This window comes from Cercospora kikuchii (assembly GCF_019650295.1).
Source record: "Cercospora kikuchii DNA, contig_00006, whole genome shotgun sequence".
Classification (NCBI taxonomy): Eukaryota; Fungi; Ascomycota; class Dothideomycetes; order Mycosphaerellales; family Mycosphaerellaceae; genus Cercospora; species Cercospora kikuchii.
In genome coordinates this window covers 2,118,053-2,144,958 of record NW_025408587.1, presented here as the reverse complement: position 1 = coordinate 2,144,958, position 26,906 = coordinate 2,118,053, and the positions used below count along the sequence as shown (strand labels likewise).

The following is a 26,906-nucleotide window of genomic DNA, read 5'->3' as shown; positions in this document are numbered from 1 at the left end:
TGGTTGTGGCAATGCACTGTGGGATATCAAGTTGAGAACTACAAAGCGAACGTGAAGTGTTGCAACTGAAGTCAGACCAAGGCCAAGTTGGCAGGCGCCCCACTTCGGAAACGACATCGGGCTCTGAGCGACTTTGATATGGCAGGCAAACCTGGTACACAATTCCCTGTTCTTCGCAAAAACGACGTGACAGTCTCAACGATTCTGCATCGACGGAATCGATTGCAGGATCTGTACGCTATTTTTCCGCATTCATCGAGCCGACACAGCCTACAGTCGTCAAGATTGTAGACCTTCAACGGAGTTTACAATCATGCGCTGAACGCCTTGTTCGAAGGCGAGCTAGACTGTAGCACAGAGTAGTGTGTAGAAACATGCTCATCGATAATGTGTGCTCCGATCATAGTTTCGCAGGCGCCAACTCCATTTCTGCCTTCTTCGGTCCTGTGAAACCCCACATGTAGCCGGCAATCTTGCGCATCTGGACTTCCTCGGAGCCCTCCGTAATGCGATATCTTCTGTGATGCCGCCAGATATGCTCGAAGGGATAGTGGCGGCCTATTTCGAAGTATCAGTAATCTGTAGTAAGGCTGTACTAGCGTTGCGATACTCACTGTAACCCCATCCACCAAACGTCTGAATAGCTCTATCCGCCGCTTGCGTGCACAATCTGTTACCCCAATAATTGCACATGCTGACTTTGTCGCTCAACTTTTGCTCAACTTCTTTGTGCTCCATTCTGTCCATTTCCCAGGCAGTCTTTCGAATAAGTAATCGTAGCATTTCACACTGTGTTGCCAGCTCAACGAGAGGAAATTGTATAGCCTGGTTTGAGGCGAGCGGTTTGCCGAATGGCTTTCGCTTGCCGGCGTACTCAATGGCCTGGTTGACGCAGTACACTGCCGCACCTAATGAGGAGGCAGCCTGCCGGATCCTGTTCTCGTGCACGAAAGCTTGTGCAATGGCCAGACCGCCGTCTAGAGGTCCTATAATTGATGAAGCCGGTACGCGAACGTTTTTGAGTGACACAGTCGCGTGGTCAGTAGGCATATTCAAAGTCCATTCGTACGATTCCACTTTCAGGCCGGGACTATTGGAGGGCACATTGAAGCAAGTAATACCCTTCGCACTGCCGTCCTTTCCACTTGTGCGAGCGAAGATGAAGCAGTTTGTCGCCTTGTGCATGCCGGTCTGCCACATCTTTCCGCCGTTGATGACATAGCTGCCATCTGCTTGCTTGACAGCTCTTGTCGACATGAATGTAGCATCGCTACCATGTTCAGGCTCAGTGAGACCGAAGGTGATGCGCACCTTGCCAGCAAGGCGGCCTTCAATCAGCTCCTTCTTTTGCTGCTCGTTGCCGAAATGCTGGACCATTATGATGTCTGGGAAGTTCCCACAGACCGAATGCTCGTTCTGCAGATCATTAAATAGTCCCAGCCCTTTCGCTGCGAGATGTTCGCGTATCACGGCCATCCAGAGGTTTGAGCCTCTTCCCGAAGCTGTATTCTGACCACCATACTGCTTGGGCAAGCTGAAGCGATAGAGTCCAGCCTTGTCTGCCCTTCGTGTTGCTTCCTTCAATAGCTGCTCCCACTCTTCCCGGGGCAATCCTCCATTATCCCAGTCGGTTCGCGCGTGCTCTCTGCGATGATCGAAGAATCTGTTGTTGTCATCCTGCTCTTGCAATGGCTTGATTTCGCGCTCGATGAAGTCGTCAATTCGCGCAAGGTAGTCTACGAGTGCTGGAGGAAGATCAAAGTTCATCGTGACAGAGTGAAGAGAAGATTTGTATGAAAGTGGATGAGTCGACAATTGGTCGTTAGCTAGCTACTTACGCTGTATAGCTTCTTCCTTTATGAGAGTTTAATGTTGTACATTGTGCAGGAGTAAACACCTCGGGAAACCCTTCGAGGCGCGGCCGCGCTTGCGGGGCGAGCAAGCGTGGAGAGACGAGGCTTGGCGTACGACCACTGCATGGCGAGTCACTTCACCTTCATCCGGCGGCCTCACTTGTATGAAACAACATTCTCGGTACAACACAGTGCGCAGGCGCAAGAATAGCCGAGTTCTGGACGTGAGGATACTCGACAACTGTGGCGCAACAGTCACGGATCCGTTACTGCTCAAAGAGCTGGGTTGCACGCGTGAACATTGATGTCAATCGACATCAAGCATTTGACCTTGCTATGTTTCTACGACCTCGAGGCCATCGCAGCTGTAATACTACGAGGCAAACTCCGAATGAGATGCGTCCCACAATGTCTCCTCAATCCGAAATGCCACATCCTCGGGCAACTCCTCCTCCGCATCTGAATCACCATCCCTCGATTCCACTGGCTTCAGAATCTCGTAACCGATCTTGACGTCCATCTCGCAGTACCGCAGTGTGAGCCGTACCGAAAGCTCCCAGAACTTCTTTCCTTTGTCCTCAACCTCCTTGTAGCCTTTGCCTTGGAGGAGTCTGCGGTCAATTGGAATATTCACAGCGGTCCAAGGACGAACTCCTGCCTTCCACATGTATTCGCCATTGGCATCCTTCTTATTGGTCTTGGCCCACACGTGGTCTTCGAAAGTCTTGGTGAGGTAGCAGAACTCATCACTCAAGCGTGGGTCGTCGCACGGAATGTTGTAAATGTGGTCTATTGGCTGCGAGACCACTTGGTTTGGTCGCAGCTCCTGATCCTTGCGTATGATGTTGACGATGCGATGATCTACCACATCGAACCCACGACCATATGGTTCTTTCATTACCCATGGCCTCGTCTTCCGATCGATGTCGTCTTCGTCGTAACCTTTCAAGTCATACCATGCATCCGAGTGGACATCCTCGTCATATTCCTGGCGCTGCAGTAGTGCGAATCCGTATTTGGAGGGTAACGCCGGCATTGTGATATTCTCGTAGCGGAGCAACGCACCCAGCGCAACGGGGAAACAATCAGCGTTATCTGGGTCGCTCGGTCGCACCACGGAGCTGCCAGGTTGGAAGCGGTCGCGCAGAGCTGCCATTAGGTACCCGCACTTGGAAAATCCACCCGTGACCTGTATGACTGTGGGTGAAGTCCCTTGCGTAATTCTCTCGATCTGTTCGATGATTTTGGCAATTACTTCATCGAATGCCTCATGGAACTCAACGCGCTTGAACTGGAAGGTCCTGTGTTCACCTTCAGCGTCTTGAATCGTGCAAGTCGTGAAGTTTTGGTTTTTCCTGCCGAATTTTTGCTTTCCCTCCTCAATCGCAGTCAATACCCGCCGCTCGAATTCGCGAGGCTCAAGATTGAGTTCACGTCTAGTATTCTCGTACCATTCAGTTCGTCGAGTTTTCAGATTCTTCAATAGTGCTTCGTCGACCTTATACGAACCGCAGATCTCTCCGCTCGATTGTCCAATGCACTGCAGTCGGCTGTCAACACTAAGCTTGCTTTGCAGCTCCTACAAAACAAAGTCGCCAGTTCCACAGCCAAGATCGGCCACGAGAATGCTGTCGCCTTCAGAAAGTGGCCCGACTTCTACCTTCTCCTTAGAAGCAGCATCGATCAAATATGCAAGAGCGCACTGTGGTTCGTACAACAGAACAGACACGCGTAGGCCGGCATTTTTTGCCGCTATTTGCATTCTTCTCTTTGCGTCCGGTGTCCACATTTGTGGAATAGTGATTCGGACATGTATATTATCCAGCAAATTTTCGAGTTGCCTGGGATCATCTCTGTAGTGCACCTTGAGATCTGTGTTTCGCAGAGCTGACTTGGCATCTTCGACAATAGCGTGCAGATGTTCCTGAATGAGAAGGTCCAGAGTTTTGTTTCCAGGCAGCTCGGCCAGAGTATTGGTGACCCGTTTCGTAATTTCTGATGTTTCAGGCCCTTGGTACAGGGGGAGTTTAGGGAAGTCGATGATCTTGAGATCGTGTCTGCTATCAGCCGCATTCTGTAGCTCGTGCCCATGAACGAAGCGACCATCTATCCAAGTCGCCATCATGCGCACTTCGTACGTCTGTTCGTTGATTATGAGCGGCTTAGGATCATTTCGCACACCGTTCCGCGACAGCGCATATGCGACAACGAACTTCCACGTTCCCCAGTCGATCGCTAGGTCAATCTGGTCGTGGTTGGTTGCCTGATATTCACTCTCGGACGCACTGTTCACGTCGCGCTTTCGCTTCGCCTTTGTTTGATCGCGGCTGGTTGCTGAAAATTCGTTCTCGGCCTGGGAGTTGACGTTGGTATTGCGCTTTCGCTTCGGCCTTTGCGCTTTCGACATCATGTCTAGATCGATCTGACCGTTTGTGCTCGAAGTGGCCGTAGCAGTTGTTGTGGTTGAAGAAAGACACAAACGGAACTGCGGCTGCGAAAGAAGTGGCGGGTTAAAGTGAAGCGTCAAGTGAGCATCGGTGGATATGCGTGTGAGCTTTGGGCTGGGGGCCCTTCTTTAGATCGACGCTCCTTCTGACTTGCAAACACATTCTGACACCACCAATCACTTCAAACATGGCGCTCTCAACTGCCAAGAGGACTGATCTGCCTGATATGCCAGACATTGCCAGCGTCTTACGTGCCATACACGATGATACCACCGAGAGACGAGACTCTTCCGACGCACAAAACGAACTGTTCCGCAGCTTGATGAAGATGAGGCATCCTCTGCTGCCCGAAGATGAACTCAAAGACGCCACCAAACGACTCCGGAGCAAAGTCGTGAAGTACTACAACGAGAACGCGCGTCGTCCTATCCGGCGGACGAAAATGCAAGGCAAATCTAAACACGTCTGGTGGGAAGCCAAGCCGTTCGCCGAGCTGTTCTATGGTGGCTTGTACATGTTCCCGCGAACGCACCTGAACAAACTGGGAATCGACATTGGCTGGCATCCTGATGATGACAATCGCAAGGAAGATACCGGAGTCGCCACGATGGAGGGCGGAAGCCAACACAAGGTCTCCACTTCCGACCACGTCAGCGGGCCATCATCTGGCGACGGCTCAAATATCAATATTGGGACTCCCAAGAAGCGCAAGATAAACGAAGTGCAGCCTGACGCGGTACCTCAAGTGAGCGAGGCACCACGCACGAAGCGTTTGCAGCTACGCGTGACATCAGCATCCGGTGACGCCGCGGTCTTGCGCGCACAGTCCCAACCTCCGTCGCTGAAACTCTCCAATGGCAGGCAGAGCCAGAGACAGCCTGCCAAGAGCCAGGAGCCTGCTGCGATAGGACCAGAGACACAAGCAGCCGGACGTAATGCGACATCCCGCGTAGCCAAAATCGCAAATCGCCATCAGCATAATCCGGCAGGTGAATCGGCAAAGAGCAGCAGGCCCATGGAGCCGGATAGAGTCCAGCGAACAACTCCTCAGCAGCCTGTTGCCATTTCTGTCCAGAATGTCATCGTCCCGCATGCAGGCTGGGTGAAAGCTCAAATGAAGATTATCGAGGAGAGTATATGGGAAGCCGCACTCGCGTATTTTCAGGAGAAAGGCAAGGACGATAAGGCAGTGCCAAACTTTGTTCACACGCCGGAACCAGGTCTCGAATTGTTGTACGAGCACGTCTTCGGAACCAATTGGCAAGTCCGACTCGGCGACATAGAAGATCTTGGCCCACATCTCAAGCAGATATATGTGACCATGGCACTGTTTGGCGCTGCTATCCATACGGCGGTCTTGGCGCAAGATTCGTCGTGGGATTGTCGCGCGCAACTGGACGCTGAGCTTGGCGCATACCGGCGTTATCTCGAAGCTGCACTGGAGAATCGAGTTCCGGAACCTGAGCGCTTCTTGGACGATGTTGCGTGTGTGCAGGCCTCTGATCGAGATTATCAGACGACTGTAGTTGCCAAACAGGCCCGCAGACTCGCCGGCTCTACTGCGATGACTATGCAGCCGCATTTTCGGCAACTGAGCCGCCGCACCGCGATGACTGAGGAGTTTGAATTCCAGCACTGGATCTTGCACCTCGAAGAAGCATTCAGAGCTGCGATCACGCTCAAGCAGATCATCACATCTTCGCATCTAGGTCCATTCGAGATCAGATGGCCGCGGTCCGGCGAGCCGGTCGATCTAGGCATTCATAGGCTCAGATACAATCTTGCGAAAAAGCCGGCGGAGGGGTTTACTACGACAGTAATGCATGGTATGTAACATCATTGCCGCAAGGGCAATACCTCTCTGCAGTAAAGCCTCGTCGAATAGATATGTTAACCATCGTTCCCAGGTATTCTTCCAGGCGTTTGGAAGAAGAAAGCAGATGACAGCATGATAGCATTTTCCAAGGCCCTCGTGGTCCCAGTCGCAAGCAAAGAAGTCGGCCAGTGATCGCGAAGTTGATGAGATCGACGCTGAATCTCTCTGGTGAGAGACGGCTACAGTCAAAATCTGCTTCTTTTCCTTGATATCTACAGTTTGCTCTGTACATCTGCTAAGCCTCAAACCCACTCGACGGGTTTCTTGAGCACTTGCAACAATCGATCCTCTCTACTGCCCCTCTCTGGCTCATGCTGGTATTGCCACCTAGCTGTAAGTGGCAAACTCATCAAAATACTCTCTATCCGCGCCCCAGGCGTATTCAGACCGAAAGCTGTGCCCCTGTCATGCACGAGGTTGAACTCAACATACCGCCCTCGTCGTAATTGCTGCCATTGCCTCTCTTTTTCTGTATATGGCATGTCCTTTCTCTTTTGTATGATGGGCAAGTACGATGGCAGGAAAGCATTCAAGCAAGTCTGACAAAAGGCGAAAAGCGATTCTTGGTCTTTCTCGGTCTCGTCCAAGTCGTCGAAGAAGATGCCTCCAATACCGCGCGATTCACCGCGATGTTTGACGTTGAAGTATTCGTCGCACCACTTCTTGAACCTGCTGTAGTAGTTCTTGTCGTGTGCATCGCAAGCCTCCTTAATCGTTCGATGGAAATGTATCGCGTCCTCGTCGAAGAGGTACGAAGGTGTCAGATCTGTCCCTCCTCCGAACCACCAAGCATTTGTCGTGCCATCGGCATTGGCCGTTTCGAAGTATCGGTAGTTCAGATGTACAGTCGGCGCCATTGGGTTGTGTGGGTGCAGCACCAGACTCAGACCAGACGCGAAGAACTCAAGGCTCTCAACATCGGGATCCAGCGCCTTGTGATTGACTCGCATCTTGGAAATCGCAGCTCGAGGAAGCGTACCATACACCACGCTAATATTCACGCCCGCCTTTTCAAAGACGTTGCCGTCCTGGAGCACGCAGGAAATGCCACCTCCGCCATGTGGTCTTTCCCACTCATCCACGTGAAATTTGTTTCCGTCTACTGTTTCCAATGCTCTTACGATTTCTTGCTGCTTTTGCTTAATGTATTGCTCCATCCGCAGCCGCATGGGCGAGCTTTGGCTGACGCCGGACTCCCGCTTCAATAAGACATCTCGTTCGGCGATCGAGGGAGCATCGAGCTGCTGTCCGGAGCGAGGCTTTTGCTGTTCGTCTTGCGCAGTTGCGGGAGCTTCTTTGTCGGCGGTGACCTTGGGAGCGGAATTAGCTCGGAGCATGAGTGGGTAGTTCCATTGGTCCCATACCATGGAATAGATCAAGGACCCGATGAAGACGACGCCCACGGCTATGCGTGTCTTCGGATACCACACCTGATTGAGCTGAGGCACCCCCGATGCTGGTCCTGGCCGTCGTCCTTCGGAAACATATCGTCGACCCTGCGTTTGGAGCGCATGGCGGTATGCGGCAGAAGGCCTCGCTCTGGGGCAAGACCTTAGTGCTGCTTCGAGCAGCGGCGGTCGAACGGGATTCATGATTGTGAGAGCATAATACAAGTACACAGATCTGAGAGGAGGTCGATTTATTATAGAAAGGGCGCAATGGATGACGGGTGTGAGACGATGTACAGTGAGATGCAGGAACACCGAGGATCATTTTGCCGGGGGAGCTTGGACCACATCTCTCCATGTGTTCCGCCATCAGTGGTGACACAAGAAACTGAAAGACCCTGAATAGGACAAAGTGCTGTTATTGCCCAAGAAGCTGTAAGTCAAGGAAATATCGCTTTCTGTATGAGGTACAAAATCCGTCTGCTCCATCTGCTCTGGTTTTGTCGTCGCTCCCAAAACGCCAACGCAATGCCTGATTCTCGCCAGCGAAATACCATGCCTAATGCCCCGTACCCCTTCGCTGCCCAGCATGTATATCGTACCACAATCTCTTCGTCTCGTGTTACTCTAGTCTGCCATTTTCCAGCCAGGTAGCCACTTGAGATGCTTCCATTGCTGGTTTGAGCCTTCCATGCCGAAGCAGATGGCTCTGAAAAGCCAGAACAGACCAATCACGACAGCGTAGAGAACAGCGAAGATGCCCAGTTGCAGACCCTTGTGCAAACTTCGTGTCGTCCAGTCTATGCAGAATCCGAAGGTCAGAATGGCAAAGTACAGAGCCGGGTAGTAGTGATGCACGTAGGTCACACGTGCCATGGCGATGAAGGGCAAATAGTGCAGGAACCAGCCAATGGCGGGATAGATGCCCGCATACTGGAAATGGTCCAGGTCTGCCCAGGTGAGCTCATCGTAACCACGCTGCCAGCGGATAGCGTACCAAGCGAACAGCGCAACAAAGAATGGAAGTGCCGCGGTGGAGCCCCAGTAGACGAAGGGGTTTCCGAGCAAGTAGTACTTGACGATGCTGTCGTCCCAGCCGCACATGCGGAGACCGACATTGAGAAGAGGCCACTGCCAAGGCTTCGAGGCAAGGTCATCCTGCTTGTCTGGATCTGGAACCAATGCGTTGTTGGATGTCATCATGGCAACGTTGAGATGGACGAAGTCACGGAAGAAAGGAGATTTGTAAGAACCTGGATCGCCCGGAGGAACTGCGATCATGGTCAGTGAAAGTCTCACATGTGATACTCTGGAACAACTTACGCCTCTCGTTGACGTGCGATTCCACGTTCCAATGAGTGTATGGGTCTCGCGGCTTGTTTTCCTTCACACAAGTCGTCTCGATCTGCTTGAAGCCCCACTGTGGCAGGTTGACGTTGCCAGCGCGAAGATAGCAGCCGAGATCTCGGTGCTTGAGGCGGAACGCAGTGGTCAAAGTGCGCAGCTTCGAGTAGTCGTAAGAAGCGGCATCGCTGACGACCTCGACAATCCAGTGATCCTTCGTGTCACCGACTGTCAAGTTACCGTAGCAAGAAACCTCGTAGTCGGCCTTTGTTACTGGGGCGGCAACCTGATGCGAGTGGAGATTGCGGCCAGTCTGCGCGTGAATCAAACGAATCTCAGCCTTATCTCCGACATATTGGATGGCACCCTCTGGGTCGTAGGCAGGCTGGTTACGGTTCGGATAGAAGAACCAGTCGTTGTTGGCATCTTTGTGATGGTAGCAGGTAATTTGCTGTTGCGTCGAGCCTTCTGGGTAGGTTTGGACGTGAGAGTGGAGCAGACCACCACCGTAGCCCATGTTCTTCAACGTGACGCGGGATCCCAGCGCAACCTCCAGAGGGCTGTCTTTTCCGACCTCAGTGCCCTTGAGATTCGCTTGGAACAGCGAGGACATTTGCGCGTCGCCAGGTCCGCTGTTCTCGAGAATGAGGAAGTGCATATAGAAAGAGAACATGTAGACGATCATTGGGATGACGATCAGCCCAATAACTCTGAAACCCACGTGAGCTGCGAGCTCAACCTTGGGCATTTTCAGGTCTCCAAATTTGTTCCAAAGATCCTCGATGGTATAGAGGCCGACGAGAGCAGTACCAAACATGCCGACCCATTTGACGCTGCACACGCAACCGATGGACAGACCAGACATGGCCAGCCAGAAAGCCCATCCGACGGAGAAGGGGTCGTGACGCTGGTTGTGGAACTTCGCCCATGTGAAGATCGTGGTGAAGGTGAAGAACAGAAGCATGCTGTCCAGCAAGATGAATCTGCTGATAGTCGTGTAGCTGTTCTCGAAGAGGACCATCATCGTCACGAGCCAAACCGTAGGTTTCTTGAAGTGCAGCTCCTTCGCCGTGAAGTATGCCAATGGAATGCACAGCGCGCCGAATGCCGCATTGAAGACGCGCATGAAGGTGTAGTCAAGCTCCTCTGGGTACTTTTCGCCGCTCTTAAATTCGAAAGATCCATTGTAGCCTGCCAGGTAGCCGGACAGTCCGACCAGCATCTTTCCAAGGGGAGGGTGCACATCGAAGTAGAACTCGCGCTTCAGGTAGTGCGAACCAAACTTGCCGAAATGTGCTTCGTCCCATGTCACGATGTTCGAGAGGCCAATCTTCCACATGCGCGTGAAGAAGGCTAGTGCTGTGAAGAGGATTGGCGCGATAAGGAATTCGTAGTCGTCAATCGTCTTGAGGATCGAGTTCGTCTGTACGCACTCACGTCAGTATGTGTCCCATTCGCCCAGCTGCCTCGCTTCGCAGAGCTCTGGGTCGCTTGGTGCCAGTGACAACTCCTCCAAGTCCGAGCTGAAACACGAGTTTTCGTACCTGCTGCTTGGTCTTCTTATCCAGCTTGTCCTCGAGCTCTTTGGGCAGGTAGCCGCCATTCGACGGCGCGGCAACATTGCGCTTCCGCAGCTCCGCCTGAGTGTCGACACCCGTCGAGGATGCATTGGTGTTGGCGGCCATGATGCCGGGTGATGCGGAGGAGGTGGTCTGATGCTGCGGCGAGATCGCAGCCCCCTCGAAGAAGGGTGCAACGGGAGTGGAAAGGTGTGAAGAACGAGCGACTGGCGAGAAGTGAAAGGTCGTCGAGGTGCGATGTTATCGTCGACACAGTGGAGAAAGGTCGACGCAAGCCCCTTCCGCTTGCTGCGTAGGTGTCCTCTCGAGCCGAATATTGACGATGGATTCGTACTGCTGGTGAATTAATAGCTGAGATTCGCGCAAGGGAAAGCGGCCTAAACCGTTTGTGGATGCTAGCGGAAAGGGATTCGCTCCGCAACCCACTTCTGTACCTGAGGAAACGTGGTCTATGCTCACCACGGATGGCGCTTGCGAACACGCGAGCTGAAGGACTGTCTTCAATGGGCGGCAATGGTCGATCGGACTGCAGTCCGCATGCGATATCTCACACTGCTGTTGTAGTTCTCCAGGGCCGCAAAGTCAAATTCGTGCGTAGTCTAGACTTTGAGACGAGGATCACCCCGAGACATTCGCGGATGCACGGATGCCAATTCGTGGCTTCATGTGAACGCCCAGCAATACAACTAAACTCCACCACTGTTCACCAGCATTCACCATCGTCCAAATCAACAGCATATTGACAATGCCGTTCTCTGTGTCTCATCCAAGCTCGTCAGCCCGTGACATTGCTGGCGCTGCATCTCGACATCACCTGTTCACTCGGCACGAAGTGGTCGTAATATTCTATCAATCCTCGCCAGACGCGCGGATGCGGATGCCTTTATCACGTCTGCAAACTCGCCGCGCATGCCAACTGCTTTCACAGCCCTCAGGTCCTGAAGTGGAACGCCGACCTGTCTCAGTAAGAAAATTGCCGGAAGTGGAAGTTATGGGGAAGCATTCAAAAGAAGGGTCTCTAGCGACTGTCATGCTATAGCCTAAGTTAAAGCTCGAGCGGGGGGTATCTCTAATAACAACCAAAACCAAAAGTGTCGTCCAATGCATGGCTGTACTGCGCCATCATCCTGCTCGCAACTGAGGGGAGCGTCCGACGTTCCCGTAACGTGCTAATCGCTGTGATTCATGTCCATGCATCCATGCAAATCATCAAGTCGTTCAAGGCCTGTGCTGCCAGAGCAAGCCAGATTCATGCAGATGCCAAATTCCCCATGGGTCCCGAAAATCAAATAACGCCGTGCGGTGTCCAAGCAGAGGAACAAAAAAGGAAAAGCCAGTCTGTGGTGAAGAAGCGAAGTCTGGTCGTGACCAATAGTCACAGAAGCCGTGTCCAATCAAAGTGCTGGCAAGGGTAAGATCTCAAATGACTCTTCCAAGCATATGTCGCATTTGCCAACGTGGCTGGTCTAGTTCAAATATTGTTCGAACCAGTGCCTGTCGAACCAACCAACGTCGTTGAATGATTGCCAGAGCTTGCTGATTTTGTTGACATCCACGTTGCAGCAGTTCTGTGCAGAAGTCTTGTTGAACTCCTTGTTCTCCTTGAGAAATTTGACTTTCTCCTGGAAGATCAGACGCTTGATGAGTAGATAACGATCGCATTTCAGTCGTAGCGTAGAAGCGACTGCGAGCTCCTGGGGATGGAGGTGGACGCGATCGGGATCTTGGCTCAGATCCTGATGGTTCTTGTTCGTCCACTCAACGGAAAGTTTCCTGCTCATCGTGTCAAGCGACTCCTTGGGAGGACAGTAATCCGCCACCTCCGTCCAGCTTTGGTCTTTGCGTTCGACCACTTTGCTTGGTGGTTGCCGAGTGCGGGGCTTGGGTGCAGCTGAAGCCTGGGACAGAGCAGCGAGAGTGTTGGTTGGGGTCGAAGTCTGCCTGTTGTGTCGTTTTGTGGGTTGTTGCCTTCGGCTTTCGTCGCTAGCATTTGCTCGGGTTGACTTGATCGGCGACGCCACCTTCTCCGATCGCCTCTCGATGGTCTCCGCTGCAACTGGTGTGCTCTTCGCGACTCGCGATTTGCCCAAGCTCTCGAGGAGACGCTGTGTGTGTGAGTCGCGCTTCACAGGGCGCGACGTGGGAGGCGGCAGTTGTCTTGCCTCGAGTTTGAGCCGTTTCATTTCCATCAGCTCGTCCAGACACTTCTGATGCCAGGCGTACGGGTCGGCGTTGTATCTTTGCACTATGCCGATCACACCAGACGAGTTCTTGCGTGACCAGTGGTGATCGTCTCCTGAGATGGGGGTCTTTGGTGATGCGGCCGGCTCGCTTGCGACGGAAGCAGAGGAGTCGCGATCTGGTGTCGTCCTCGGCGTGGTACTGCTGTGGAACAAAGGCCGGGCGTGTGTTGAATCGGATACAGGATAGAGTTGTTGGTCCTCGTGCGATGCTGCGTTCAACGCCGAAAGTGGTCGGAATGCTGGCGACTCTGGTGGCGAGCGTGGCTCGACCACGCGGACTGGTTGTGGCTCGTCGAAGCTATCGATCGTTGGCTCCTCTGGTGTGAGCAAGTGTGATCCCGTGCCCATTCTCTTCTTCTCTTGCTGCGGTTGTGATAATGCCATCGCTGGTCGTCGCGAATGTGGATGTGTGAGTGTCGTAGCAGGCAGCAAGTGTGCCAACAGGCAGGCGACAGGCGGATTATGTATCAACGGAGTAATGCGCGTGGCGAAGTCCGTCGCGTCGTGAACTCTATGCTTGGCGTGTTGTCGTCCGTCTAAGTCCGTGACAGATGGAGGATCGCGCGGAGGGATGGATCGCGAGGGTGTGGGAGAGCTGCAGTACTTGAAGTCTGCGGTGCTCGTCGTCGGGTAATTTAATCTGTCCTTTTAGTCCAAAGATCGGTTGTTGGTAAGCATTCAGCGGTACCCTCTCTAGGCTGCTGAATAGAGTGGAAGCTGAGCCACCGGGAGTCAGAAAGGCAACTATGGGTCAGAGCAGCATTTCAGGCTTCCGCAGCTGGTGACCGCAACGAGTGACAGATGACACAAACAAGGAAAGCGCAGGACCTAAGACAGGTCGGCAGGCAGGAGCCCATGATTGGAAATCCCAATGTCGCAGCCCGATTCCTTGTCATGTGCGCGCTTCGCCCTCGTCGGAAGAGAGGCGACGAAGGTGCCAGAAGGCTGGCGAGTCAATTGGCGAATCACCAACAGCAGCCCACGCGCCCGCGTCGTCTTTCGTAGACATTGGCTGCCTAGGGTGTGCGAGTTGGGTAGCTCACGTCTGAGTCACCCTCCCACGCTGACGGTGGCGAAATGCGCCTGGCGGCTGTATCGAACCCTAAACCGTCGAAAGTCCGGGCGTGTCCAGCGACGTCGTCAATGTGCAGGCCCGGGGCCTCATCAATTGTCAGCCGTCCGACCATGGCCGCGACGCGCTGGCATTGCGTCTCGTCGTCACCGCAGAACCTGCTGGCACATTGGGGTGTCGAGTGCTGCGCCACACTGCGGCGGCCGGCTGCGCTGATAGGATCGAGCTGCCACGGCTGCGTCAAACAAGGAGCTCGCGGTCATCTGTTTGCCTGTTCCAATGGCTGCACACTCGCGAATGGTGAGGCACACCATCCTGCACCCTCACCGGCCGAGCACGCGCAGCACGCGGCCGTAACGAGACAAAGAGCTCTGCGGTGGGTGACCCGCGCATAAGCGGTGGCATGCACCGTCTCATCTGCGCGCCGTCCTGCCCTCAAAGTATCGTCGTTTATGCGAGTTGTGCCGCGAGGGTACCTCGGTGGCAGACCCGCGTGCATTCCGCGTCAGATGAACGCCTGTTCACGGTGGACCGGCTGCTGGCAAACAGCGCCTGCACCGTCGTGGGCTCGGGAGCTTGCCTCCAGACGGCGAGAGAGCTGCTGCAGTGTGCGGTCCAGCGCGAGCACAGGTGGGCGCATAAGCGGATGCCATTGAGCAGCGGCGGCCATGGTGCACAGCTGACACCCCTCCGTGTTGTCCATCGGGTCCCATGAGAGCCATTGGTGACCTCCGAGAGTGGGATGTCAATGGCGGCCTCCAGTCACCGAGCCGGACGGCGGTCAGCTGCCTCAGTGTGCTCGCATGTGAAGGTGTTTGCGCTGGGCCGGACTGCCATTCGCCGGCAAACGCGACAAACGATAAAAGGGGCCACTGTGTTTGGGATGCATATTGCCCAGTGTGCTGCTGTCTGTGACGGCCGCGCTGCCGGTGCTGGTTGGAGGATGAAAGTGTGTGCGCTGTCCTTGACTCAAATCGACGCGCCTTCCGATCGGTGCACGGTCGTGTGCCACTTGAGCCTCACGCGACCGTAGATCGACATCCATCATCGTCATTCACATTCACTGCTCACGACCACACTCTCTTCTCTACACGCTGCGCGGGCATGAACTCAGCTCGGCATCACATGCTCGGTCGGTGAAGCCTCGCAATACAGCTCCATTGCAGAGCAGGGCGCCCTCTGTGCCGACGTGGGGACTGGGCAGCTACGGCGGAGCACCGGACAACGCAACACAGAGACCGCCTCGCACGGCGTCTGGGCATTATTGAGCGCCAAATCAATGCTCACTGTGACCGCTTGTTGGAAGCAGCTTTAGAACAGCGAGCCTTGCTGGAACCCTCCACGTCACGAATTGCCTGAACATTGACATCAGCAGGTGAGGATGAGGAAGCCTGGCGGACGTCATTACCAGTAGCGTCCTGCCCAGATATACAACATGGCGAGCTCAAACACCAGTCCACGAGAGTGGGTCACGAGCCTGATCAAGGCAATTCCTCCAGCAGATGTCAATGTCTCGCAAAGCCTGAATCCACTCAGAGACCTGCCTCCACAAGGCAAGAGCATTTTTCTGACGCTGTACGCCTTGTTCGAGAAAGAAGTACTCCCAGCACTTGATCTCCTGGATCGCGGTCTCGTCACTCGTCTCGAAATCGGTTCTCAAGCAGGTCAACAGGCACAAGTATCCTCTCTCTACATCGTCCATTCAGCACAGCAGCAAAACACTCGTGTTTCTACTCACGACTACGTCAACAACTACGAAGTGCGATTGAAAGCATGGAATTGCTCCTGTCCAGCTTTTGCATTCTCTGCCTTTCCCGCTACTTCTTCAGAAACATCTGATCAGCCTTCTGCTGAGCAGGGCCAGTGGCTTGTAGGTGGTCTCACTCTCGGGGAGGACATACCCATTTGCAAGCATTTACTTGCCTGCGTTTTAATTGAGCATTGCAGCGCATTTTCACATTTCGTGCAGGAGAGGGAGGCTACGGTGGATGAGATTGCAGGTTGGTCTGCTGGATGGGGGGACTAAAAAGTTTGGTGGCACGTCGCATGGCTTGCTGGTCGCATTCCTTGTTGAATGGTCCTCATGCACGGTGCATCTCGGATTAATGCAGGTGGCTGGGATGCATCGTAGAGGCACTGAGCAGGGGGGGCGCAATGCATGCCGCAGAGAGTCAAATTTGTGACGAACCTAGATTGTGCAGCATCTGCACAGCGTTTCTATTCGTGAACTGTCATTCCGCGGCGAGCTGCATCACATTATCGTGGCTCGTCTTTCCGCAGTAATGTACATACTCAATACAATGTGATCGGCCATCTGCGGTATGCTGGTAGCGCATGAGCCACGCATTTCCAGGCCGCAAACCTCCTGACGCCGTCGCTAATGCTCGGTATTGCGTTTATCGTGAATGTTTGGACATCTTGCTCATCCCTTCTTCTTGCCCTTGTCGTCCTTCTTGGCCCCTTCTTTCGCGGAATCATCTGTCTTCTCCGATGTGCCGTTGAGCATCAGCTTCTCCTCCTTCTTGAGCTCCTTGTCCTTTTTGTCCTCGTCCTTCTTCGCGTCTTCATCTTCCTGTTGACGTTTGTTTTGAATCTTGTTCTCGATGAGGTCGTGGAAGGCGGTAATGGCTCGTATCAGACTGGATAGGTAGATTGACATGAGCTGGTCGTTGGTCTTGATGCTCATGGCGCGAGCAAGTTCCGAGTTCTCAGTGTTTCCACCCGTCACTCCCACGGCACCATTTACAATGCCGTTGAGTGAGGGCAAGTCCTTGCCGGCCTCCTTGGGTGTAGAGAGGTTGGGGAGCAGGTTGAACACGTCTTGTAGGTTGCCGAGAATGGCGTGGTTGACAGGAAGATCGCCATCGAGGACTTTCTGCAAATATTTTCCAATGTCTTGTAGCCGCAAATGAAGTCCTTGCAACGATTGCAGCTGACTTGTTATCCGTGTGCTGAGTGTGCCCACAGCGACATCGCGAATATCCCGTAGAAGGTGCTCGACGCCAATCTCTTCCGCCTCTTCCGCCTCGATCGTGCTCGGTGTGTGTACAAAGGTCTTCGATGTGGTTGTGCCGTCCTGGAGATAGTCAGCAATCGGCCGCGTCAATCTGTGGCGCAACCTGATCCTTCACTTACGTCCTTGATCTCTTCCACAGCAAAGTAGGCATCAGTCGGCACGCCCACTTCTTTCGGCTGAACGTCTATGATGACCAAGAGTGGATTGGCTGTGTATCGCTTGAATAACTCGTTGATCTCCAGATCACTGGCCCTCAGCTTCGGCCCAGAGTGATACCATCCGATCAGCTTCTCCCTCGCGTTGACCTTTTTGAACATGTCGTTCATCGACTCGACGTAGTTGTGGTCCAGAAACCATACTGAGGGATCTTTCTCATCTTCCTCGAATGGCACTATTTGCATGTGGTCAGATCATGGTTGTCCAACGAATGGCGCCACAGGTCACTCACCAGCAAAACTGTTCGATACTCTCACGCTCTTTCCATCGTTCTGACCAAGCAGCACTCCTACGACACGTTTCCGCGTTCCCTTTGCTGAGCGGCCATAATGATCTGCTGCCGAGAGGAGGACGAGAGGCGCTACGGACACAGTGCGGTTGACGAGTTGCAGCGTCTCCGCTGTGGTCGCTGGCATCGTCGGCGACGGTTCGTGCTATGTGGTGGCGTGGTAGGTTTATGATTGTTCGGAGGATGGTTTGTCGCGTGCTCTCGTGATGGGGGTTTGCGCAAGTGATTGTGTTGCAGCTAGTTGATGGGAGCTCCAGGCAGGTCGGTGGTTGCGCAAACAGACTTCCGCGATGTCTGTGCGCTGACTTCATCCGACTCTTTGGACGACTTTAGCGGCGATTGCTGCACAAACCACGATTTCTGTTCTCAGTGTTTGGATAATCTTGACCTCTCTGGAGCCCAGCGCCCTCTGAGCAACGCAAACTCTCGGAGCGTGGAGCACTTTTTGACTCTAAATTCGTAAATGTGAAATGCATACAGACAGCAGAGAGCTCCAGTAACAGTCTGCGGAAGACCATTGCTCAAGATACTACAAAAAGGCACGTGTCGACGCGATGCTTGGCCGCGTAGGGCTTCCATCAAGCATCAGAGCCAATTTCTAGTTTACGTGCCGTCCGTTTCGCTTCCTCGTGGTCGAAGCTGCGCAAGCTATAGTATCGTTTGGTCTACTGTAGAGAGTGCAGCTGCCGCTGTCAATGGGAATCCATGTCCGCTGCTGTGCTCGGTTTCAGGCGGGTTATCCTTCGCGGGGCACCAAAACCATCCCACTTTCACTTGAATAGCTACGCACGCCATCGACCCTTGAGCCTGACAACGAGACGAACACCGACTTCACGATATCCGAATCCCGCAAACGCCGCTCGATCATCTAAATTCGCTGCACTTTTGCATCCCTTCCCACCGGCCCTCGCCAGTCGATTTTGTTCCAATCACGCCTCCAGCACCCTCGTAAAGATGGCTTCCGATCGAGATATCCTTTCGGACCATGTGAAGCCGATCAACTATGCCATATCACTGACGGACTTGGCTGCTGGCGAGCCATGGACCTACCAAGGCAAAGTCGACATCGAAGTCGAAGTCAAGAAGTCCACAAGCTCCATCACGCTCAACACCCATGAGCTCAAGGTGCACTCTGCCGAGCTGGTCACAGACTCAGGCAAGCACTCTTCGGCTGTCAAGGCTACCGATATTTCGTACGACACGAAGCATCAGAGATGTACCTTCACATTCGATCAAGAGCTGGCACAATCGCCGAAGGCAGTTCTGTCCATTGCATTCGAGGGCGTAATGAACAACCACATGGCTGGCTTCTACAGATCAAAGTACAAGCCTACAGTGCCAGCATCGCAGAGCGTGGCAAGGGACTCGGAATGGCACTATATGTTTTCGACACAATTCGAATCTAGTGATGCTCGTAGGGCATTTCCCTGCTTCGACGAGCCAAATCTCAAGGCGACATTTGATTTCGAAATCGAGATTCCAGAGGATTTGGTTGCATTGAGCAATATGCCCGAGAAACAGACCCGCAAGAGCAAAGACGGCCACAAAATTGTCAGCTTTGACAGAACACCTATCATGTCTACATACCTGTTGGCTTGGGCTTTCGGCGAGTTCGTCAGTCACACTCTGCAATCATGTCCGTTTGGACGCTGCTAATAGGGAATACAGGAATACATCGAAGATTTTACGAGGCGGAAGTATAATGGCAAGAGTCTGCCGGTCAGAGTATATACTACCAGAGGCCTAAAACAGCAGGGCCAGCTGGCATTGGAGAGTGCACATCAAGTCGTCGACTACTTCTCTGAGATTTTCGAGATCGACTATCCGCTTCCCAAGGTTGATCTACTCGCGGTCCATGAGTTTGTAAGTTCGATCCTCTTTTCTTCACGCACCAGCGCAGATGTGATCTGATCATTGCATCAGCCCATCATACGTTCCCCACACCTATATTTCTACTATCACACACTGACCAATGCTTCTAGTCACACGGTGCCATGGAGAATTGGGGCCTTATTACATACAGAACGACCGCGGTCCTCTTCGATGAAAAGAACTCTGACCAAAAATACCGAAACCGGATTGTTTACGTCGTAGCTCACGAACTGGCCCACCAATGGTTCGGCAACCTTGTAACGATGGATTGGTGGTCAGAGCTTTGGCTCAACGAAGGTTTTGCGACTTTTGTAGGCTGGTATGCCGTCAATCATCTCCATCCTGACTGGAATGTGGACGCGCAATTCGTCACGGAAGGCATGCAAATGGCCTTCCAGCTGGACAGTCTGAGAACCAGTCACCCTATTGAAGTCCCCGTGAGAAACGCACTGGAAGTTGATCAGATCTTCGATCATATCAGCTATCTGAAGGGTAGCTCTGTCATTCGCATGCTTGCATCGCACCTGGGACACAAGACGTTCTTCAAAGGCGTGGCAGACTATCTCAAAGCTAATGAGTACTCGAACGCCACCACCAACGATCTCTGGTCAGCACTTAGCAAGGCATCTGGGCAGGACGTCACAGGCTTCATGGATCCCTGGGTCCGTAAGATCGGCTTCCCTGTAGTTACTGTAGCGGAAGAGCCAGAACAGATCAGCGTCCAACAATCGCGCTTCCTGTCGGGTGGCGATGTCAAGCCTGAGGAGGACACGACTACCTGGTGGATTCCACTTGGGCTCAAGACTGGACCACAAGCCACGGATGCCAAGCGTGAGGCATTGACTGTCAGAGAGGATACATATCGTGACATCGACACGAGCTTCTACAAGGTCAACGGCGACCAGACGGGCTTTTATCGCACAAACCTCCCTCCTCCACGCTTGGTAGAGTTGTCAAAGCATCTCGAGAAGCTTTCTATCCAGGATAGGATTGGTCTAGTGGGAGACGCAGGTGCACTGGCTGTTTCTGGTCACGGCACGACCTCGGCCGTGTTGTCTTTTGTCGAAGGCTTCCACGCAGAAACCAACTACCTTGTATGGAGCGAGGTGTTGACGACTCTCGGCAAGATTCGACGCATCTTTGCCTCTGATGAAGAAGTATCTCACGGTCTGCGAGCGTACACCCTGAAGCTTGTGTCTGCCGCTACTGAAAAGGTCGGCTGGACCTTTGCGCCCAACGACGACTATCTCACCGGCCAACTTCGTGCTCTGCTCATCTCCTCCGCAGGCCTTGCTGGCCACGAATCGGTTGTGGCAGAAGCCACAAAGCAATTCGACGCCTTCGTTGGCGGCGACCCACAGGCCATTCATCCATCCCTCAGAGCTGCTGTCTTCAAGATTGCGATCAAGAACCAAGGCGAACAGGCCTACAGAGCCGTACAGAAGGAGTTCTTGAATACCAAGTCCATCGATGGCCGCGAAATTACACTTGCATCCATGGGCTCCGTGCCGACCAAGGAACTAGCCAACGATTACCTCAAATTCGCATTCGCTGGCAACGTGGCAATTCAGGATCTTCACACTGTCGGCGCATCGCTGGCGAATAACTCCAAAGTACGCAGCACTGTTTGGGAGTACATCAAGTCAGAGTGGCCAGCTGTTCGCGAGAAGCTAGGCGGCAATATGGTCGTCCTGGAACGCTTCCTGCGCATGTCTCTGCAGCGCTTTGCGGACGCGAAGGTTGAGCAGGACATTGCACAGTTCTTCGGCGATAAAGACAACACCGGCTACGACCGAGGACTGGCAGTTGTCTCCGATACAATCAAGGGAAGTGCCCAATACAAGGAACGCGATCTCGAGAACACGCGCGAATGGTTGAAGGCGCACAGCTACATCAAATAGGCATTGTGAACGCCAAAAAGGTATCGTGAAGGCATTAGCCGGCGCAACGCCACGGCTGTATTTGTCGAATGATTCGGGGGGAGTGGTGGAATTTCCTCTCCCCTGTTTCCCGTCCCTTCTGGCGGCACAGCATTGTTTGCACATATCTGGACGCTGGTAGGCTTAGAAGCCGTACTTGCACAGAGAAACAAGAGGCTGAATGCGAAGGCTGCGAGTGCATCTCCAAAGCGTCCAGCTCATCGAGGCAAAAGACATCTCGAGCCTACAGCTCTGTAGCTTCAAAATGGAAGCGTTGCATATCAAGGCAAGCCAGACTCCAGCTGATTTTCCTTATCCCACCATTCCCGAAATTGCCTCAGCCTCTCCGTTCTTTCACTAGCCAGTTTCTTGCCTGTCTCCGTCTTCATCATACTCTCCAGCTTCAACAGTTTATCATCAAAGTGGTCTATGCTGCCTTGAAGTCCGCGATCCGGAGCCTTCACAGCGCCAAAAGCAAAAACCCTTCCAATTCCTACCGCCCCAATAGCGTCCAAGCGATCTGCATCCTGAACAATCGCAAGCTCCGGATGTGAATTAATGTGAGCCTTGACGAGCTGTGGTCGTTTTGTCTCATTGCTGTAGGACACATTCTCAACGATGAGAGCAATCTTTGCCACGTTCTTGGGCGGACATCCATTCTTGCTGAGGAGAGCCGATACGAGATGTTCGGCATTTTCGCCTGGTTGGGCATATTTCTTATCGCCCACATCGTGGAGAAGGGCGCTCAATATGCATGCTTGGTAGTCGTATTTCTTGGAAGGATTGGCTTTTGTCTCCTCGGCGAGAATGTGTTTTGTGAGGGCAAGAACGCGTCGGATATGGTTGAAATCGTGGGAAGCGTCGTAGCGACTCATGTATTCTTTGACATATTCGCAGATGTTCTTGTATAGAGGAGTGGCCTCGAAGGCGGTTTCAGTCTCTACGCTTCCCATGTCTATTGGGCGTGTTCGTGAACAATGCGACTGAGCGAGCGTGTGAAGGTGAGGTCAACCTGAAATGCTGGTCGTTCTAGGCTTCACCGCCAATCATGATCAGGTAATCTCACGCGTCGCGTACGTGCGGCGGTGTTTGCAAGGGAGCCATGAGCCAGAGAACTTGCTTTAGCCGGGTAGGCGACAGTGAAATGAAGTGAAGTCCAGGCATCAAAGCCTTGGCGTGACGCGCGAAGTTGGAAGTGGATGCAGCGCCCCTCAAAGCACGCGACACTTCATGCGCCGGCTTCTACACCACACAATGTGTAGTCAGCGCCGAGCATCGACGACATCCGGGCGTGCTTGATAACAACAGCTTCTCCATCCCACTGCTGCGGCTCTTGCTGTCTGACCGCCGTTGCCCGCCGCGATGTTCTGCTTGCGGCAATTCATCCCCGTCTTACTCTTTCTGTACGCAACTACCATTCGCAGCCAGTAGGCTACAGCTAATTGTCATCATGCAGACTGAACGCTTCACCGATCTACGCTGTTCTCTTCCTCTCGACCTACTTCATCATCCAGCGACCATGCGTTTACTGTAGCATTCTGCTCTTCGTCCTCGTCGGATCCATCTTCGACTTCAGCAGTACCGATTGGTTTGAGCCCCGATGGCAAGCGAACACCAGCGCATTATCGGAGTCGGCGGCAGCATATCTGAGCGGTAATGCGACGCTCACCGAAGTCGTCTCCGAGACTGCCGGTCTCGTTGTTTCAGCTCTCAACGGAACAGGAGGTTCCCTCGCGAGCGTCGCCCTGGACACTGTGAAAAGAAAAGTGGAAGGGAGCGCCGCGCCAGCTTCGATTGCATGCACCCCTAACGGCATCAATGCGTTCGAATGGATACGGAACATATTGGATAAGAGACACTTGCGTATACAATGTCTGGGCGTAGTGGTCCGGATATGAGGTTGCCGCGCGGAATAGACGGATTAATGATTGCATGGACGGAGTTATTATATGCATTTGCCTGGATACGGAGACAGACCTTTCGCTGCAGTGCGGACAATTCTGACCGAAGCGGGCTCAGTTGGAGGTTTGATACATCATCTCTCTAAGAAGGTCTTATAGATTGCACAGCTTGACAGACTTCGCAGTCACCTAATGACAGGTACACCTTGATGATTCTGCGCAGAGTCTCATCATTTCCGCTACTTCGCAAGATTTCGCTGCGCTCGTTTCCACCTTCATAGCAAGCTCCTTGGCAAATCATGTTTGTCTTCGCTATCTGCCAAATCCGATGGTGTAATCGAGGGCAACAAGAACTATTCCAACCCATCACGAAAGCTTCAACAGCCTCCCTTTCCGGCGCCAAGTGCCGTGTTCAACGCTCTTCCCACACAAGCCTTGGTCCCGATCGGCAACCTCCCAGTCGCGCGCCATGCGTAGTTGCCATCGTTCGGCGTCCATTCGAACTTCCATTTCGTCAATGCACCGCATCCGACCAATTGCTGGCGTAAGTTCGAGCCATTGTCGCCGAGCTTGGAGTTGGGCACGTTCTTGCCACGAAGAGAGAAGTCTTCGAAGAGGAACTTGTAGGCGACGCTGCAGGTCACTTCGCCGGCGGCACGGGCCACGATGAGTGGGTTCGTGTCGCTTTCTTGCGGCAAGACATTGCCAATATCGGTGACGAGATCGTTGTTGGGAACTTCCGGAGCGCCGTGGGGCATGGCTCTGGCCGCGATGGCGAAGTATGCCAGGGCGTGGATGAAGAACCGAGTCATAATGCTGGCTGGTTGCTGAGATTGAGGAATATAGGCTTTTCTGTGGTGTTATGATGCTGTGATGGGATATACTGTCGTGCGCTTGATTCAAGCCCTTATATGCTCGATGGGCGTCGCACGTTACTATTCTTACTACGTGATGGCTCTCCTTGAGGTGGCACATCCAACATCCAGCACGGCGAAGCACATTGCCATGATGTAGCACGGAATGTTGGATACCAGGACACGACCAATCTCGTGCTGGGAACACTGCCCACCTGGGGCTGAAGGACCTGGTGTAACCTGAGGAGCAGCTCTAGTCGGCAGCTCAAAGAGGCAGGCTGAAAGGAACCTACAAGTTGAGGCTGAAGCGGCCTCACCGGTGAGCATTGAACGCGTAGCCATGTAAGCCGCACAAGACATAGCTCATGGTAGCACATGGAAGGAAGCATCGGGGCTGTGCTCGACCAGTCGCGACCCGGGAAGGGATTGCTCGGTGTTCAAAACAGTCGATGCTCTCGATCCGTAGCCGCATCGTCGCATCGATGCGGCATGATACAATCATCTTCAACCAGAAAAGCTGTGCTAGATCTGGCTGACGACAGGACCTGGAGCAAGAAGATGTGGTATGCCCTTGCTTCTTGGCAACGATGAGTCAGCGAATGTGAAGACTTCAGGTGCACTTTCACAGAAGTAACATTTGCAAACTACTGTTCTCGAAATCGTGATCCCTTTGACGGCACAAATGCAAACAACTCACTCCGCTCCGCGAACTGCATGCTACCTTCATAGCCTCCTCTAACCGACTGATCCCCTTCAAGGACCTCTTCACTCAAGAACAGATTCAGGTAATACTCGAATTGAAGTCTCCATGATATACCTTCAGCCAGCTGCCCAACGTGGTCGCCATAAGCCATACGGCACGCACCGCATGCATCGCGAGCAATCACTTCGGCTGTGTCCAAAAAAGTCAATTTCATGTAAGTAGATGCCTGACTGATATCTAGCGGATTGTACTCACTCAACAAGTCCAAGACCAGCTTGGCTTCTCCCAACACGTCTCTGCTGCAGATGTGCATAGAGGCCAAGATATCCCGCAAACCTGGCCGCGGTCTAGCTATGGTGAAAGCTCTGACTCTGGCCTTGTAAGGATAGACGGTCGAGTAAGAGCCAAATATTGGAAGATCGGTATCTTTTGCCACAACGAGGACCTTCCTCGCGCCATCCGCGTGAATGTGGACGCTCGTATCGACTTTCGTAGTGGTATCCTTCGGACATGCAACAACATGCAGCACACCTGCCTTCGACCAAGGAATAGGCTTATTAGCTTTCTCGTTGAACAAAATTATGGTCCGCATGCGATCGTTGTGTAAGAACGAGATTTGATTCTCGCCGACATCTGATTGTTCCAGCTCAATGTCTTTCGGCTCTGGCAACCAGTTCCTTAGCAGTGCGGCCTGCATTGCATGTCAGTCGGACTCTGCTGTACTGGGGCTTCGCATACAGACGATGTCGTGTGCGTCCACACCTGCATCATTGATGGCAGCAACATCGAGGTATTTCCTTTGAAGGCTAAGTCGATCAGTATGAAACTCTTCACATCACGAGCGCAACTCACGAGTCTCGCAAGATCATTAGTCCCAGTTCGCCTGTGCCGTCTATGCCGATCTTCGAGCATTAATGAGTCGCACTGCCGGACGAGTACGTCCATCTTACTCTAAACGTGAGGTCAATATTGTCGAGAGCTAACTTGCAGCTGACCGAAGGCTCTAGGGCTGGTAGTTGAATGGACATGCTTCATGTTTTCTGTTGTGGATGTATTGAAAGAGGCATTCGGAACAGATGGGATACGTCGTGTCTAGGCGGGGAAGAAGGCGCAGTTTAGAGTTGACAATGCATGAAGACCGCCGAGCATGGAAGCTTGGGTCACACTGCAGCGGGAACATATTCAATTCGGAGCGCACATAGAAGAAGGCCTGCCATGGAATGGTAGACGACAATCATAAGAGTGATTCGAAAGAGAGGAGAGATTGAGCAAATCTCAAGCACTCCAATCACCAAATTTTATTGATCACCTGTAGAGACTGTGTCCATGTTGAAGCACCCCGAACTCCCAACCTGTTTCCATGTCTTGCCTAGAGGCTTCTGCCTCCCTCGAACCGTCCTCTAACGTCTAATGCCAAGCTTAACGCCTTTCTTCTCAACGTTACTTCCGCCATTTCCTGCCTTCAAATAGCATGGACCCGGCTCGTTGATTTGAGCTGGGAAAGCTGCAAACCTGCACCAATCTCTGTTCGCTACGCCTTCACACCGTCCAATACAGTCATCGAAATCGGTGGCCTGCACAGTCTTTTCACGACCGCCGTTCGAAGAAGTGTCCATGTTGCAGCGCACACGGAAGCGACCAGCTCGAACCAGCTCGTTGTCGATACCGGGGCAGGTCTCGAGGTCTGCACGCTTGTCCAGAGGGCTGCCGATCGGGGAGGTATCAATAGGAATGGCAGAGCCCGTGACCAAGATGGAGCACGATAGTGCCATGGCGAGAATGCTGGAGGTGAATTGCATTTTGTCTGATTTGCTTGTGGAAGTGTGAGAAGATTTGAGTGATGTGTTGGAGGATGTAGTTTTGAAGGTATTGAACTGTGTGTTTGGCCAGGAGTAGAGGCAGTCCTTCGGGCTACTTTTATATCTCTCAAAAGCCATATGAGGTACCTCTCTAGAGCTGTGGCGCTTACTCATGGTCCCCCCAAGTACATCGTCCATTTGTAATTGTGCATGCAACAGGCTGTGTGGCTTTCGAAAATCAAACAGCATGATCATGGCCTGGATCCTCCACTGAGGTCACTGGAGGAAACGTGGAGGTTCCATGTTGTAATAGTTATGCACGATGCCAGCCCAAAGCGCTGCCACCTGCTCACTCCAAGCCTAGAATCGGAGTACTCGGGACGATCTCCTGAATGTGTGTTCAAGTGGAAGCCTCCACAAGGCTACGATCTCGGAGCCTAAGACGAAGCATTGATCAGATGATCTCCCCAATTTCGAGCTTTGGTATCACCAAAGGTGGTCTCACGAAATACATTGGCTGGATGTTCGCGTCTG

The 26,906-nt window shown here is 53.0% G+C and overlaps 13 protein-coding genes across 13 annotated transcripts; 3 read left to right on the top strand and 10 right to left on the bottom strand.

The window, feature by feature from the left end:
* Positions 1 to 400: 400 nt before the first annotated feature.
* On the bottom strand, positions 401 to 1,767 carry CKM354_000976100 (uncharacterized protein; the record flags this gene model as incomplete). The annotated part of the gene is made up of 2 exons (XM_044805194.1): positions 401 to 558; positions 615 to 1,767. 2 exons carry the CDS (start codon positions 1,765 to 1,767, stop codon positions 401 to 403), a joined length of 1,311 nt encoding a protein of 436 aa, XP_044661129.1.
* Positions 1,768 to 2,226: 459 nt separating this feature from the next.
* CKM354_000976000 (uncharacterized protein) lies at positions 2,227 to 4,263 on the bottom strand (the record flags this gene model as incomplete). The annotated part of the gene is made up of 2 exons (XM_044805193.1): positions 2,227 to 3,289; positions 3,437 to 4,263. The coding sequence occupies 2 exons, from the start codon at positions 4,261 to 4,263 to the stop codon at positions 2,227 to 2,229; spliced, it is 1,890 nt and encodes a 629-aa protein (XP_044661128.1).
* Positions 4,264 to 4,487: 224 nt separating this feature from the next.
* On the top strand, positions 4,488 to 6,134 carry CKM354_000975900 (uncharacterized protein; the record flags this gene model as incomplete). The annotated part of the gene is made up of 1 exon (XM_044805192.1): positions 4,488 to 6,134. One exon carries the CDS (start codon positions 4,488 to 4,490, stop codon positions 6,132 to 6,134), a length of 1,647 nt encoding a protein of 548 aa, XP_044661127.1.
* A 284-nt stretch (positions 6,135 to 6,418) lies between these two features.
* Positions 6,419 to 7,768, bottom strand: CKM354_000975800 (coproporphyrinogen oxidase; the record flags this gene model as incomplete). The annotated part of the gene is made up of 2 exons (XM_044805191.1): positions 6,419 to 7,486; positions 7,541 to 7,768. 2 exons carry the CDS (start codon positions 7,766 to 7,768, stop codon positions 6,419 to 6,421), a joined length of 1,296 nt encoding a protein of 431 aa, XP_044661126.1.
* A 423-nt stretch (positions 7,769 to 8,191) lies between these two features.
* CKM354_000975700 (dolichyl-phosphate-mannose-protein mannosyltransferase PMT2) lies at positions 8,192 to 10,593 on the bottom strand (the record flags this gene model as incomplete). Its single annotated transcript, XM_044805190.1, has 3 exons — positions 8,192 to 8,835; positions 8,888 to 10,331; positions 10,453 to 10,593. 3 exons carry the CDS (start codon positions 10,591 to 10,593, stop codon positions 8,192 to 8,194), a joined length of 2,229 nt encoding a protein of 742 aa, XP_044661125.1.
* A 1,361-nt stretch (positions 10,594 to 11,954) lies between these two features.
* Positions 11,955 to 13,115, bottom strand: CKM354_000975600 (uncharacterized protein; the record flags this gene model as incomplete). The annotated part of the gene is made up of 1 exon (XM_044805189.1): positions 11,955 to 13,115. The coding sequence occupies one exon, from the start codon at positions 13,113 to 13,115 to the stop codon at positions 11,955 to 11,957; it is 1,161 nt and encodes a 386-aa protein (XP_044661124.1).
* Positions 13,116 to 15,238: 2,123 nt separating this feature from the next.
* Positions 15,239 to 15,829, top strand: CKM354_000975500 (uncharacterized protein; the record flags this gene model as incomplete). Its single annotated transcript, XM_044805188.1, has 1 exon — positions 15,239 to 15,829. The coding sequence occupies one exon, from the start codon at positions 15,239 to 15,241 to the stop codon at positions 15,827 to 15,829; it is 591 nt and encodes a 196-aa protein (XP_044661123.1).
* Positions 15,830 to 16,225: 396 nt separating this feature from the next.
* Positions 16,226 to 17,451, bottom strand: CKM354_000975400 (proteasome regulatory particle lid subunit RPN8; the record flags this gene model as incomplete). The annotated part of the gene is made up of 3 exons (XM_044805187.1): positions 16,226 to 16,879; positions 16,939 to 17,210; positions 17,268 to 17,451. The coding sequence occupies 3 exons, from the start codon at positions 17,449 to 17,451 to the stop codon at positions 16,226 to 16,228; spliced, it is 1,110 nt and encodes a 369-aa protein (XP_044661122.1).
* An 827-nt stretch (positions 17,452 to 18,278) lies between these two features.
* Positions 18,279 to 21,097, top strand: CKM354_000975300 (uncharacterized protein; the record flags this gene model as incomplete). Its single annotated transcript, XM_044805186.1, has 3 exons — positions 18,279 to 18,938; positions 18,993 to 19,187; positions 19,307 to 21,097. 3 exons carry the CDS (start codon positions 18,279 to 18,281, stop codon positions 21,095 to 21,097), a joined length of 2,646 nt encoding a protein of 881 aa, XP_044661121.1.
* A 299-nt stretch (positions 21,098 to 21,396) lies between these two features.
* Positions 21,397 to 22,068, bottom strand: CKM354_000975200 (uncharacterized protein; the record flags this gene model as incomplete). Its single annotated transcript, XM_044805185.1, has 1 exon — positions 21,397 to 22,068. The coding sequence occupies one exon, from the start codon at positions 22,066 to 22,068 to the stop codon at positions 21,397 to 21,399; it is 672 nt and encodes a 223-aa protein (XP_044661120.1).
* Positions 22,069 to 23,393: 1,325 nt separating this feature from the next.
* CKM354_000975100 (uncharacterized protein) lies at positions 23,394 to 23,828 on the bottom strand (the record flags this gene model as incomplete). The annotated part of the gene is made up of 1 exon (XM_044805184.1): positions 23,394 to 23,828. One exon carries the CDS (start codon positions 23,826 to 23,828, stop codon positions 23,394 to 23,396), a length of 435 nt encoding a protein of 144 aa, XP_044661119.1.
* A 686-nt stretch (positions 23,829 to 24,514) lies between these two features.
* On the bottom strand, positions 24,515 to 25,270 carry CKM354_000975000 (uncharacterized protein; the record flags this gene model as incomplete). The annotated part of the gene is made up of 1 exon (XM_044805183.1): positions 24,515 to 25,270. The coding sequence occupies one exon, from the start codon at positions 25,268 to 25,270 to the stop codon at positions 24,515 to 24,517; it is 756 nt and encodes a 251-aa protein (XP_044661118.1).
* Positions 25,271 to 25,973: 703 nt separating this feature from the next.
* On the bottom strand, positions 25,974 to 26,372 carry CKM354_000974900 (uncharacterized protein; the record flags this gene model as incomplete). The annotated part of the gene is made up of 1 exon (XM_044805182.1): positions 25,974 to 26,372. One exon carries the CDS (start codon positions 26,370 to 26,372, stop codon positions 25,974 to 25,976), a length of 399 nt encoding a protein of 132 aa, XP_044661117.1.
* Positions 26,373 to 26,906: the final 534 nt, after the last annotated feature.